The sequence below is a fragment of the Anguilla rostrata genome, chromosome 7, assembly GCF_018555375.3.
Source record: "Anguilla rostrata isolate EN2019 chromosome 7, ASM1855537v3, whole genome shotgun sequence".
Lineage (NCBI taxonomy): Eukaryota > Metazoa > Chordata > Actinopteri > Anguilliformes > Anguillidae > Anguilla > Anguilla rostrata.
This window is the reverse complement of record NC_057939.1, coordinates 37,026,434-37,040,656: the sequence shown is the minus strand read 5'-3', so window position 1 is coordinate 37,040,656 and position 14,223 is coordinate 37,026,434. Positions and strand designations below refer to the sequence as shown.

At 39.3% G+C, this 14,223-nt stretch overlaps 2 protein-coding genes across 2 annotated transcripts in view; both read left to right on the top strand.

The window, feature by feature from the left end:
* Positions 1–11,108, top strand: LOC135259629 (anionic trypsin-2-like). The gene is made up of 5 exons (XM_064344198.1): positions 1–215; positions 3,910–4,096; positions 7,806–8,074; positions 9,308–9,450; positions 9,947–11,108. Exons 1-5 carry the CDS (start codon positions 152–154, stop codon positions 10,106–10,108), a joined length of 825 nt encoding a protein of 274 aa, XP_064200268.1. The 5' UTR covers positions 1–151; the 3' UTR covers positions 10,109–11,108.
* A 131-nt stretch (positions 11,109–11,239) lies between these two features.
* Positions 11,240–14,223, top strand: part of LOC135259626 (osteoclast stimulatory transmembrane protein-like) — a 51,050-nt gene continuing 48,066 nt past the window's right edge. The window contains exon 1 of the mRNA XM_064344194.1: positions 11,240–11,786. The gene's annotated coding sequence lies outside the window, so the exon portion shown is untranslated. The remainder of the gene's footprint in view (positions 11,787–14,223) is intronic.

The window sequence follows — 14,223 nt, the reverse complement described above, 5'->3', positions numbered from 1 at the left end:
GTAGTTTGACCGAGCTTCGGTCAAAGTGCAGATAGCGTGACCGCAGTTGTCCGATAAACCTTGCACAGGAGTGAGAGGTTAAAACAGGAAAGAAGTCGGACTTTGCAGATCACACGGATAGGCTACTTACAGGTACAGCAATTCCAACAAGATGCTCATGGGAAACAAAATACTTTTAGGAAATCTTACGATTCTTCTCTTCCTTGGGTCTCTTGGTAGGTTGGCTAATTTAATTAAATAGCATTAAATGAATGAAATGCTACGTTAAAATTAATGTTGCACTCAGAACGCTTTTTCTTTGTTGGAATGCTGGAACGCTGCTGTATTTTGCTGTGTGTAACTGTGAGACTGTTCCCTCGGTGTTTGAATAAATTAGCTAGAAGGTAGGTGTGCTGAGATCGTAGTTTTTGGATAATTTTGACAACTTTTTAGCCTTGTATTTCTCCTGTTATGTTAGCGTGCTGCAAGGTGTAGAACCTAACTAATTTGCTTTGCTAGTTTGCCATACTCTGTGGGTGATCTAACAAGTTGGAAACTTTCGTTGATCCTAGCTGGATAGCTAGGAAAAGGGAATACTCCCCTCATCCCCATTCCCAGCCCTGCTGGATAAAGCCAACTAGTGTTGGCACCATACTGTTACATTTTAGATCAATGCTCATGAAGGAAAAGATTAGAAGCAACTATTGGGACGAGGTGGGTGTGTGTATCTGTGCTTACACAATCTAAATACAGTAATGTAAAAAGTGTGGTGACCTGCAAAATTCGCTATCCCAAATTCTAATAGGCTGAATGAAGCAGATTCATGCAGACACCTCTGCATGAGACAGTGCAAGGGGAAGTACAACAGGTGAACAGGGGAAAGAATGCATTTGCTCCAATCAAAATGACATTTTATATTTTGCAGACGCAAATGCAAACAGTTTTTGTATTATGACTTTCATTTATTTTTTAAGAGCATATGCAAATGATCTCATGAATAATTAAAATGACCACAATTTGCATGTTAGTTAAGTTTTTTTTTCCTCCCGTGTTCATTTTACAGCTTCATTGCATTGAATAATGCTTTAGCTGTTAATTTACAGAGGGCGGTTTATTAATTTATTCATGTTCATATTCATTTGAACTGGTAATTTATTCAGGATTTATTAAACTTATTAAGTTTCTGCATAAAATACCACATAAAATATAAATTACAAAATATATCAACAAAAAGCTTAGGTAAATTACCAACTGTTTTGATTAAGTAGCACCAGGTAAGATTTGGTAGCTAGCCTACAACAATAAGTTCAGTTGGAAAAATCCTTTTTCATACAGGAAATATCTAATTTTGTTAAATTGCCATTACAGCTAACTTTGTGCTAGGTATAAATGAAACTACAGGTATATATACTATTTTAAGTAGTTTCTGATCATTGTTTCAGATATTCTACGAAACTACAGTAGTTGTAGAAGCTAAATATCATAATATCCATAATATCTAAAAATTAACCTGTCCATTCAAAATCACCCTTTTTATCTGTGGTATGAGTCTGCTGGCAGCCAAATGTGTGAGCCCAGTTACTAACTCACTACTAGCTGTTCCGCAGTGGCGAATTCCGACTGCAGATATGACCCAATTGATATGACTTCAGTTCTTTTGGTTTAAGTTTTGTTGATGAGTAGTTCTTTGTTTTTACATTTGAGGCCAAAAGTTTACATACACGTAGGCAAAGAAATTCAAATTAAATTTTTCACAACTCCACACATTTCATGTTACCATACATTTCCTGTGTTAAGTCAATTAGGGTATCAACTTTATTTCCATAAGAGGTCATTTCAAAATAATAGCTAAGAGACAGATTTATTTCAGCTTTTATTTACTATATCAGATTTTAGGGGGATCTAAATTTACATACACTTTGTTAGTATTTGGTGGCATTGCCTTTTAATTGCTTAACTTGAATCAAACGCTTGGGGTATCAGTCAATCAATCAATTTTATTTGTATAGTGCTTTTAACAAAGGAGCTTTGCCACAAAGCAGCTTTACAGAGAACCACCCCCCAAAGAGTAAGCCTAGGGCAACAGTGGCAAGGAAAAACTCCCTGACTGATAAAAGGAAGAGACCTCGAGCAGAACCGGACTCAGAGGCGGAACCCATCTGCCGTGGGCAGGCACCAGTAGCCTTCCACAAGCTTCTCACAATACTTTGCCAGAATTTTTGCCCATTCTTCCTGACAGAAATGGTGTATCTCAGTCAAGTTTGTGGGCCTCCTTGCTAGGACATGTTTTTCAGTTCAGTCCACAGATTTTCTATGGGATTAAGGTCAGGGCTTTGTGATGGCCCCTCCGATACTTTCACTTTGGAGGTATGCTTAGGATCATTTTCTTGCTGAAAGACCCAGTTACGACCAAGTTTTAACTTTCTAGCTGATGTCTTGAGGTGTTGCTTCATTATTTCTGAATAATCCTCCTTCCTCATGATGCCATCTATTGAAGTGCACCAGTCCCGTTACCAGCAGAAAACTCCCATAAAATGATGCTGCCACCCCCATGCTTCACTGTTGGGATGGTGTTCTTCAGATTAAATGCCTCACCCTTTTTCTTCCATACATAGCGCTGATCATTATGGCCAAACAGTTCAATTTTTGTTTCATATGATCAGAGAACACTCCTCCAAAAGGCTAGGTCTTCGCCTTGGTGATCACCGGCAAACTTAATTCTGGCTTTTTTATGCCAGTCTTGGAGTAGGGGCACCTTTCAGGCCATGGCGATGTAGGATCCTCTTAATGATGAATGTAGATACTTTGGTACCTGATGCCTCCAACTCCTTCACTAGTTCCTTTGTTGTTGTCTTGGGGTTCAGTTGAACCTTTGAGACCAAAGTTTGTTTCAAAATTGTTCAAAACTGTTTGTACAGATGCTCGTGGTACCTTCAGTTGTATGGAAATTGTTCCTAAGGAGGTACCGGAATTGTGGAGGTCCAAAATATTTTTTTCTGAGGTCTTGGGTGAGTTGCTTGGATTTTCCCATGGTATCAAGGGCAAAAATGCAGTGGCTCTAAAGGTAGGCCCTTAAATAAAGCTGCAGGTGTCAATTAACTCCTAATTATGACAATTGGCCAAACAGAAGCTTTAAAAAAAGTCATTACATCAATTTCTGGAATCTTCCAAACTGTTTAAAGAGACAGTCAACTTGGTGTATGTACATTTTTGACCCACTGGAATTCTGATATGGTGAATTAAAGCTGAAATAAATCTGTCTCTAATCGATTGTTTTAAAATTACCTCTGATGTGAACAAAGTAGATGCCCTAATCGACTTGCAAAAAGAAATGTATGGTAACATGAAATGTGTGGAGTTGTGAAAAACTAAGTTTGAATATCTTTAGCCAGGTGTTGTGGTGGAAATTTAATCTGTATCCACCATAGGTGAGAAGAGTCAAGAGACTAACGCGCAATGTTCAGTTCAAGCTTTAATGTTTGCAAACAAAAGCATACATGGGAACTCTTACCCAATGTCCTGAGTCACAGCTCAGGGACTTCCCTTTTTAATAGGGGGTTGGGTCTTGAAAAACAGCTAGCCTAATTCATGCTTGGCGGTTTGAAGCTGATATGCAGAAAGCTGTGTGTGCATCAAAGATAAAATCTTGTGGTTAGTGTGTCCACCCAACCCTGCGTGCAAGCTATGTTTTGGACATGGTCTTCTTCCCCAACCAGTAATTTCTCATTAACATATACACAAGCATAATTTTTCTATCACAGTGTATGTTAACTTTTGGCCTCAACTGTAATTGACTAAAAAGGCTCTTTGAAATCAGAAAAATATTAAAATATTGTTTCCCTTAGTTCAGTATACATGATTTTCTCTCTCTCTTATACTCTCTCTTTCTTTCTTTTTTTCTTTCTCTCTGTGTTCCTTTCTCTCTGGCAGTCTCCACTCCACTGAAAATCCATAAGAGGATAGTAGATGGTAGACAGTGTCGGGCAAATGAAGCTCTCTACCACGTGGGCCTCTGCCGAGCACCATGTAATAAGAAACATGATGTGTTTTGTGGCGGATCCCTCATCAACCCAAAGTGGGTTTTGTCTGCAGCTCACTGTGATGACCCACAGAAAAGGTGAGGCCAGGAAACAAAGCCCTTTCCTGATATTTATGCTCATGAGCAGACTTAATCTTATCCAAAGGTTAATATTAAGAAGTATTTCACTCAGAAAAGAAACACTGGGTGAAGAAACTATAAATATAGGCTAAACAACATTCAATCACATTCTAGACAATTATGTGCTTCCCCAAAAGTTTGTGTTTCGTGTTTCAGCAAGACAGTGGCTATTGGGCACACAGCGAGGTCTATATAGAAATGGTTTTGTCAAGAACAGTGAGGAAGAACTTGACTAGCCTGTACAGAGCCCTGACCTCAACTCCATCCAACACCTTTGGGATCTAGCCTATTGGAAAGCCAACTGTGAGCCAGGCCTAATTGCCTATTCAGTGCCCGACCTCACCAATGCTCTTCTGGCTGAATGGAAGCAAATCCCTGCAGCAATGCTCCAACATCTAGTATAAAGCATTCCCAGAAGAGTGGAGGTTGTTATAGCAGCAAGGGGTGGACCAACTCCATATTAATGCCCATTATTTTGGATGTCAGGTGTCCACGTCTTTTTGGCTATACAGTGTGTATTTATTGTGTGCTTTAAATTTAGAAAAATCTGAGGTGTCCAGCTTTTGTGGTATCAGTAGATTTCATGTTACATTGAGAAATTTTCTAGCATAGCCTTGTCGCATGTAGTCGACAATGATCATGGAGGTAATGTACGATTGTCTGTCGACATCGGAGGAGTTAGCCGGTTAAACCTTGCTCTGGCATGTCGAAGTGTTCCGGTCAAGACCGCCTAGTCAATCCTACAAAACACCTAACACCTAACCCCTAACCCCTAACTGCTCTGGCGAATGAGAGGCATCAATTGTAAAGCGCTTTGGATAAAAGCGCTATATAAATGCAGTCCATTTACCATTTACCATTTGTCAAAACCATTTGTGATAAAACTGTCCTTTATCAACCCCATCCTAAAAAAAGTGATGTGAGGCTCCAGACAATTGTTGCTATTGGGATGGCAGGTGTGCCATCCTGCTAAGTTACAACTTGGTGGGGCGGCATGCCCCATACCTATACAGCACTGAGGGTTTCCTACAGAAATGACCACAGACTCTCAGCCTTTTAGAACATAAACTTCTGCTCCTGCTGACTTCATGTAAACATGAAGAATTAGCAAATTTCACACGTACAGCCAATGAAGCCCCAAACTTGGGTTATTTTGAGTTTGTTCTCCTTTTTTTCTGCCGAATAAATCATCACAAATGCTCTAGTCCCACAATCAATAATTCTCCCAGTTGGAGATTTAGCAGAATCTGCCAATGGCCAATGGCTCCTATACCCATAGTACAGTCAAGGAAAGGCAAGGAGAGAAAGAAAGACTTTGTTTGTGTGAGCTGAGAAGGGAGGTCACGGGGGAATCATGGAAGGATGTTTAGGCAGGAAAGCATGATAAATACAAAACCTATGAGAAGGTGAAGGAAAGAGAACAAGTTAAGAAGAGCAGAATATGAATAAAATAACTGGATTGAGGAAACAATAACATTTTGCTCAATGTAGATGAGCAAAAGGAGCTAGTCAAGTTTGGAGCAGAAACCTACACTGAGATTCCTAGCAAGGGCATGGAATATCCTCAAGTCAACACTACAGGGGCATGTCAAGTGTGCGGTGTAGGGTTCCCTCCATACGGCAAGCAGGAATTCCTGTCTTCCCAGAGAATCAGAGAAAGCTGTCCCAAATCCTCTACCTGCTCTCGTGAAGAGAATTCCTGTTTCCAAAAAGTCACGTTCAATTCCTTACCTTTGATTTTTCTAAGGCTAATGGCATCACAGGATTTTCTGAGACTAAGAAAAAAGCCCAATTCTACTGGTTCAAAGGCTTCCTGAAAAGAAACCCCACCCTGAAGATCAGCTGAACACCAGGGCAGCTGAGAGGAACTTGGAGGCAGAAGGGAAGTGGTTTAAAGAGTACAAGGCCCTCTTTGAAGAACTTGCACAAACAGGATATAAATAGTCCTTGCAACCAGTTCTGATGAACATGGGTCAGGCCCTTCTGAACTAAATAAAATTATCAACGTACTTAATTCTACTTATTTATTAGCTTATCTTAACAGGGCTGCACTGATTAGAGTCACTAGAGTCAAAAGAGGATTTGGATTGGGGGCCTCAATTACATTAGATGGGTAGTCTGTTTGCTCGACAAGGAGTCTCATACGGTGTATTGCCTTCCTGGTATCCAGTTAGGAGATCTCCTGGAGAGTGCGGACAAGCTCCTGGTCAGAGCACGGAGGAATACAGTGGTCATAGTTCATGTTGGGGCCAGTGACATAGGTAAGGGTATGTTTTAGGTTCCGCAGGACAAATCTGTGGAATTAGTGGAAAAGATTAGGAGTGGAACCTCCATGGTAGCATTCTCTGGAATTCTACCTGTATAATGTGGAGGCAGAGGGATGCAATGCTTTATTTGGAGGTTTAACACATGGCTACTGACCTGGTGTAGGAATGAGGGGTACATGTTTACAAATGGCACTTATGAGATCATAGAACCTGGAAACACAATTCCCTGACACAGCTACAGCCAACAGGACGTTGCCAGAAGAAATAAGAGCATAACATTTGCGAAGCAAACTCTCCTCCACCAAACAGGAAGTGCGTGTCAGGCATGAACAACTGAGCAAGAGAAAGGAGACCATTCTGATCCAGGAAACTACAGGCCTGTCAGTTAAACTTGCATCACATGTAAAATACTGGAATACATCTGTGAAACCCAGTGGAGGTAGTGTTATGGATTGAGCATGTATTTCTGCCACTGGATCTCACTTGTCTTTACTGATAGTGTGACTGCTGATGGGAGCTGCTGAATGAATTCTGGAGTGTACAGAAACATCTTCTGCATCCAGCATCTGGGGATATATATGGGTTGACTACTTCAGGCAGTTATTGAATGCAGAGGATTTTCAACAAAGTACTGAGTATGACTGCTTTATTGAAGTTTATGGTAATTTGTCCCCGTAATTTGAAGTACTATTGGTCATCCAAAATGTAACATGAAACATGATGAAAATTTGATAACAACTTCTTTATTAAACAAAATAAATGAAAACAAGTGAAAGTGAACATAAATGAAATGTAATATTTTCTCCCCGTTTCAAAGCTGAACAGCTGCTACTAGCTTTTTGCTTTACAGTTGTAAAACTTTGTTTTCTAAACTTTTTGCCAATGCATAACATGAAAGCACTGTACTGTAAGTCACACTGGATACAAGTTATTTTCTCAGAAAATGAACCAGAGATTGTTATAATTCAAACTGTTTATGCAAATAGACAATGTTGACTATTACACCATGTGCCAACAAGTGCAGTCAAAAAAATGTGAAACTAAACGTTTACAAAAAACTACCTGGTGTAGGTAGACAAGATGTTTATATCAACTTTTTATTTATAGTGCATAATGTGTGAAAATAAAACCGGGGGAACCTGTTTTACATAATTATTCATGAACAGTTTTTTTCCTACAGCATTTTCCTACAGTTCATTTGCACATACTTTTGAACTGAAATACATGTGAAATAATGTGAATAACAGCAAAGTTGAAAAGTGATAACTGTTGAGAGAACAGTTTAAGGCAGATGAAAACATATTCTTACACTGCTTAACAATACTGAAATTGTGTGTGTGTGTGTGTGTGTGTGTGTGTGTGTGTGTGTGTGTGTGTGTGTGTGTGTGCGCACGTGTCAGCGATTTGAGCGTGGTCATCGGCACACAGGACCTGTCGAACACAGCATCCTGGAAAGTCATCAAGGGCAAGACCATCAAGCACGATAAATATGACAGGAAAACTCTTGACAGCGACATCATGTTGGTGGAGCTGGAAGAATCCATCACCCCCAGCAACACCATTGAAATCATTGGCCTGCCAACAGGATGTGATGTCAACAACGAGCCTCCAACGATGCTGCAGTGTCTCCTGGCCGGCTGGGGGGTGTATGGGTGGACTGTTCCAAAAGGTCAGTGGTCAGTAACTGATAAAAACACACCACAAAACGCTGGAATGGTTTGGATTAAAATGTAGATTTATAAAATCATCACACACAGTCATGTTTTCACAATATTTTTGTTAAATCAACTCTTCTGAGTTTATATGAGTCACTCAGTGGATTTACATGATGCTTGAAAAAGTCGATTTATTGTATTAGTCTGTCTAAAACTGGACTTTTAAAATCATGTAAACTTTGTAGTCCGACTGAAATCGTACTAATTAAAATTTTTCAAAGTCGGGCTAACATACCTAGATAATGCGGTTGGGAGTCGATTTACTACGGCATGTATACGCTTCAATAGGCCAAAAATTGGGCTAGGCATTCTGCACATGTTCCGTAATTTACATAGTAACTACTGTGGTCAAGTGGAATCAGAAAATGTATAACTTTAAAAGATTTAATTTAATCTTCTACTGGGACTTTTGCCCTTTATTGAGGGTGTGACAGAAAATTTTGGTGCCGCTGACTATAATCGAATGTTTTTCACATTTACCGTTCGATTGAACAAGTAGCCTACCATTCAAAGTACATTTTTATGGGTTAGTGCTGTCTGATTGTGCTAGCTACTTCACATTAACCTTGTACGGCAATCAATAAAGGCTAAGTGGTAACAATAATAATTAACAGTACCACTTAATTATTGTCACGTCTATCACCACTGTAATGAACTAAAAAAAGGCGACAAACAACCTTTTCTGTGAGAAATGCATAGTCGAGCTCACACGCATACACTGCTGGCGACATAAAGCTCCGTTGTGCCCTCCCTAGTATCATGGTGAAAAAAAACACATTTCTGGACGGACAAGGAGACCAACTCCATGCTATCGCTAACTAAAGGAGTTAAATATCCTAAAATACATGGATGGAAGAAAAACGCGGAATGGCGAACTATTCAAAAAAGTTGCGACAAAATTGGAGGAAGCAGGATTTATAAGAAGCCTTCGTCAGACACACCTCTGGTCAATAAATCGATTCTTTCTGAGTCATGTATATTGGGACAACGACAATAATCTCATCTTTGGACAAATCGAGCTATTAACATAGATCTATTTCAAATAAAATTTATTTTGAACAATAATTGTAGCCTATAATATGTTATAATTGCTAGCCACTGTAATGAGGGAAAAATGGTCTTGATCGGTCTGTCCTGCATTGCTGTGACATTGAAAAGCACACCAATATTCCTTCCAATTCATCTAGGAAAAACCCCTGGCACTCCACTCTTCCCTGACAACCTGGACTGTCTGGACACCCACAGAGCTGAGTGCCCTATGGAGGACACCATCCTCCCTGTCACCCCCAACAAATTCTGTGCTGGGGGCGATGGAGACTCCTTCAACTGTGTAATATAACCAGTAGACATATACAGGGCTGTAGCAGTTGTCAAAGATCTGTGCTGACGGGGGCCGTCTGGGTAGTGTATAAGCACTCGCCTGCCACCACAGAAACCCGGGTTCAATCCCCGGCAGCGGTACTTCCGGCTTGGTCAGACGTTCCTACGAACACAATTGGCAGTGTTCGCGGGTGGGAAGCCAGTGAGGTTATGAGTCCTGATCGTTGCATTAGCGACTCCTACTGGTTGGTCGGGGTGCCTGTTCAGCGGGGAGAGGATCTGGGGGAGATAGTGTGAACCTCTGTGCGCGTTACGCTCTCCCAGAGAAAAAAAAGATCTGTGCTGATACACTTTGATGGAGAGCAGGCTGATGTTAGCGTTTCATCTGCATTTCCTGTCTTTCTGCAAATGTAAACATTTCACTTAAAACATAGTTTTTTTGTGATTAATATTCAAACAATTGAACACAATAGCTATGGCTTAATATTTATCCCTCTCCTTTGTAGGGTGACTTTGGTGGAGGTTTGGAATGTGTCCACGATGGGAGGAAGGAACTTTACGGAGTGGCATCAAGTTTCCGAGCCCCACCCACCTCTCAGCCAGCCAAATTCACCAAAGTCTGCCAGTTTGTTGACTGGATAAAAGGCCATGTTGCAGAATTGAAGTGACCTGGGGAGTAATGGGAGATCTCCTCTGAAGAAGCCCAGTCCTCCTCCATACACTGCTCTCATCCCTCTCAATTTAGCACAGCAGGGACTGTGGTTTTAACTGTGCAACCTGCGCTCATAGTGTGTGATCTATTTTTAAAATGTTTATTTATTTCACCCTTTTCAGAGAATACACCCTTTCAGGAATAGGTTCACAAATTGTACTGCAGATGCTCATACAAATGCCTTAGGCACACTTCATATCAAAGACCCCTGAAAGTGTCCTTTTAACAGTTATAGAAGTTATTTTTGAGTGTTTTCTATTAGAGGTATGCAATATTCATCCCATTCCATCATTCTAAAATCTTTAAAAAATGAACATCCAAATACTATTTGAGTCAAAAAGGCAATTATCCAATACAAAATTATTAATTATATGCATCCCTAATGTAGTTTTACCCAATAGTCTCTGGAGGAACTGCTTATTAATTTCTTAGATTCCAAGAGATTCTCCTATGCTTGTTGGTGTTGTTGGGAAGAACCAACTTTTTTTTGTTGGCAAACCCACTTTATTTGCACTCTTCAAATTGCAGGATTTGCATGTAACGTTTTGAAATACAAGCATTGAAATGTGGAAGGCTAAACCATGTAGCTAAATGAGTTATCAGTTTTGAAACCTCAGTCAAAATTTGTATAGGTCCATTTTGTTGAATCCAAATAGTTTAAGTAGCCTAAAAAATAAAGTCAAATACAAAGAAAATTAGCCAGACCTGTATAGTGAGGTTTGGTCCGATTTATTCAGAACAACTGAGTTCAACAACCAATCAAAATTCTACACGTCTGTAGAGCCCAACTTTGTGAAAGAACATAGACACGACAATTGTATGGAAATAAAGGATATATGTTTATTGCCTATGATAATGAATATGTGAATAAGCCAATTGAAAACAATAATTTGTATAATATGAGGAATAATATTTTTGAGTCTTAATCAGAGGAAATTAAACTGAATTTGCTTATGTCACTCTTGTATGCACATTTCTCCTGTGGACTGCATCCCAGTTAGCTCCCTTCAATCAGCCTCATCTGTTGATGCCTTGATTATCTTCCCTGGCTATGCTCTGCAACATCACCGCTATTGCTGCTGTGGTATTTTTAGGGGAACTTGTCTGCTGCCACACAGACCAACAAACGCAACAGCAAAACTAACAGACAGTGCCAGGGTGATATTTAGCTTTTTTTTTTTTTTTTGCTTCATTTGCAGTAATGAACATAAATTGAGTGACACGCCTACTCACCTGTTACTGTACTTTTTATCCTCCGAACATTATGAAGTCCTGAGGAATACCTGCTTTGCATAAATTGTGAGTTTATATCTGCTGCCACACAGAAGAAGTTCTGTCTAAAAATTGCCTGGTTATTGAAAAGGGGAAACCAAGTAATGTTTTCTACACCTTATATGGTTTGCCATAAAACATGACCAATCAATGGACAGTATTCGAAACTTCAGGAAACAATGAGATCATTTCTAAATGTCTCATGAATTATACATTACACTCTCCTACATAAGAGTGTTTACAGGAAGTTTTTTCCTCCCCTCCTTCTGACTGGAGACATTTTCATATTAACGTGCAACTGACAAAGACCAAAAAGTAGTAGCATTGTTCCTGCTCTGGAATTTCTCAGTATAACTTTGAAGGTAAGCATTGATTCAATTCTTATTACCTGGCAACAATAATGAGTATATGCATGTACATGATTATGAACATGATTATGATTGCTCTTGAAAGTGGAACAGAGGCTGTGAGTTATTGTTAGTGGGCCATTGACAAGGTGTATGGGATTCCGTTTGAACACTGTAATACAGGGTTTTTGTTTCATCATTGGTTTGGCTCAAGTTTTAATCTGCCCAAAAATATTGATTCTGTTTTTTCCCCCATTTATCTTAAATGCTCCCAGTGTTATTCTTTGTCCTACACCTTCAGCAGCCACACCTGTATCAGAGCAGAGAGTAATTGCTTGGTGCATCTTGTGTCCATGCCATAGACCCAAGTGTCAAGAACATTCTTAAGCATGCATCAGCAGGTCACACTTCCTCAACCATAAAAGAAGAGATATTTTGATGGGGAATACAACCCTTCTCCAGGCATGATACTTTATTTAGATTCCACATAAAAGACAGAATGAGAAATTGCTGTTCATTGGTTCATTGAACAAAAGCAAAGGCATTTGTTTTTCTGGAAACTTACTTTACTTAATAGCATGTATTTCTGTTTCTTGATCTAGCATGGATTTGGACTACATTACATTACATATATTTGGCAGACGCATTTATACAAAGCAACGTACAATATGCGCATACCGAAGGTCATTGGAACAACTACAAAACACAGGTCCAATAAGGTACAATATTCATTATGTAACAGTTTTTCATATTCATGAACACATTAAGTCAATTTCACACAGTAAGAATGGGCTAGGTCAGAGAGTAATGTTAAGTCAAACTAGGAGGCATGACAACCAGCTTCAACATCAAGATAACGATACAAGTGCAACCAAGTGAATACACTCAACTATGTTCTCTAACTAACAAACAGCTGAAAAAAATTAAGAAAATGATATGCTTATGTAAACACCGTGAGTAGAAGTCAACAACAACACTAATGAATGCACACTGAAACACGAGTGACTAACAGCACTTAAATACCTACAGGTGAAACTACACCAAATTAGCAAAACAATAGGCCGCAATTTAAATCACAATTTGCCTGAGAGGGGTTTCAAAAACAAAGACTGTGAAAAAAGGGGAAATTAAGAGGAATGAGAAAAACAGTAAAATTCATTCCACAAAATGGTCTGTGTATTCTGGTCCTTTGGTCTTCCATTTCAATCTCAGTACCTGCTCAAAATTATGTGGCCATATTATTATCTAAATCTTTACTCAAACTGCATTTATGGGAAATTTGCCATGCACTTATAGGGAACACATCCACAATTGGTGTAACACATCCACAATTAGTCTCAGTGTTTCACTTCAATCTTTAACTTCCTTTAATCTTTTAGCTGGAATAAAATACGTTTGAACAAGTGATGTTTTGATTCAGGGCTTCTTATCAAAGGAGTTCTGTTGTTTGTGTTTGCATGCTTATTCCAACCACACTTTCGTGCTTGTTCTTAACAAAACAGAAGTAGGCAGTGCGGGCATGAGGGCTAGGGTACAACACAAGTTTTTTGTGTAAATATTAATCAGGGGAAGATAATACGGGTGTGTGCTCTAGTTTGCTGTTAAAACCCTCAGAGGACAAAAGTCACACAATGAAAGAAGATTTCACAAATGGCAAACGACAGCGATCCAGTTTACCAATTGGTAGACCACACAAATCCTGAAGTTCCGTGCACAGGGAGAAAAGTGTCTAATTGCGGGAAATTGAAACATATTTCTCATACATGGCTTCAGCTCAGAATGCCTGTCTGGAAAGTGCCCGAACCTGCACAGCAGGTATGTTATCACATGCCATCAACATTACCCATATGATACAACACACAAGCCCCATTCACTCTCAAACTGCAATTTACAGCCACCATATCAAAGGGTAGAATGCAAATTAGGCAGTATTTCACTTCAAAAGGCTATATGACTAAGGTGGGTGGTTACTTCATAAGGTCAGAACTTCTCACCTGACAGGAGGCTTTGCCCAAGGGACTACAGTGTGATGTCATGTCACATTTTTGCTTCTGCGGCACTCAGAATTATTAGTCACTTAAAAAAAAAATATATACATTTTTGTTAAACTGTTGATGTCAATCTGTAAATATTAGCAGTTCACCAATAGGTGGCAGCCTTCCCCTACAATTTTAAAAATGAATGTTTGAAAAAGTGTCATTGTTATCAATGAGATACAGGAAGCTAAAGTTCACAGCTGCTGGTACCACAGGACACAAATATAAACAAAAAATATCATTTTGACACACTATATATCACTGGAAACTGGATAACTAAATATAATTATGATTAAATACAAGTATAATTATATTTAAACTGGTTTTAAAAACTACATTCATGGTGTTAATGCTTTTTTATCCTAATCCTTGCTTGAGTTACATGTTGCATTAGTAGCTGTCTGAATTTATTTATT

Coding starts and splice junctions, on each gene's coding strand:
- LOC135259629 (XM_064344198.1), top strand. CDS start 152: ATGCTCATGGGAAACAAAATACTTTTAGGAAATCTTACGATTCTTCTC. Junction 216..3,909: donor TCTCTTCCTTGGGTCTCTTG/GTAGGTTGGCTA, acceptor TCTCTCTGGCAG/TCTCCACTCCACTGAAAATC. Junction 4,097..7,805: donor TGTGATGACCCACAGAAAAG/GTGAGGCCAGGA, acceptor CGCACGTGTCAG/CGATTTGAGCGTGGTCATCG.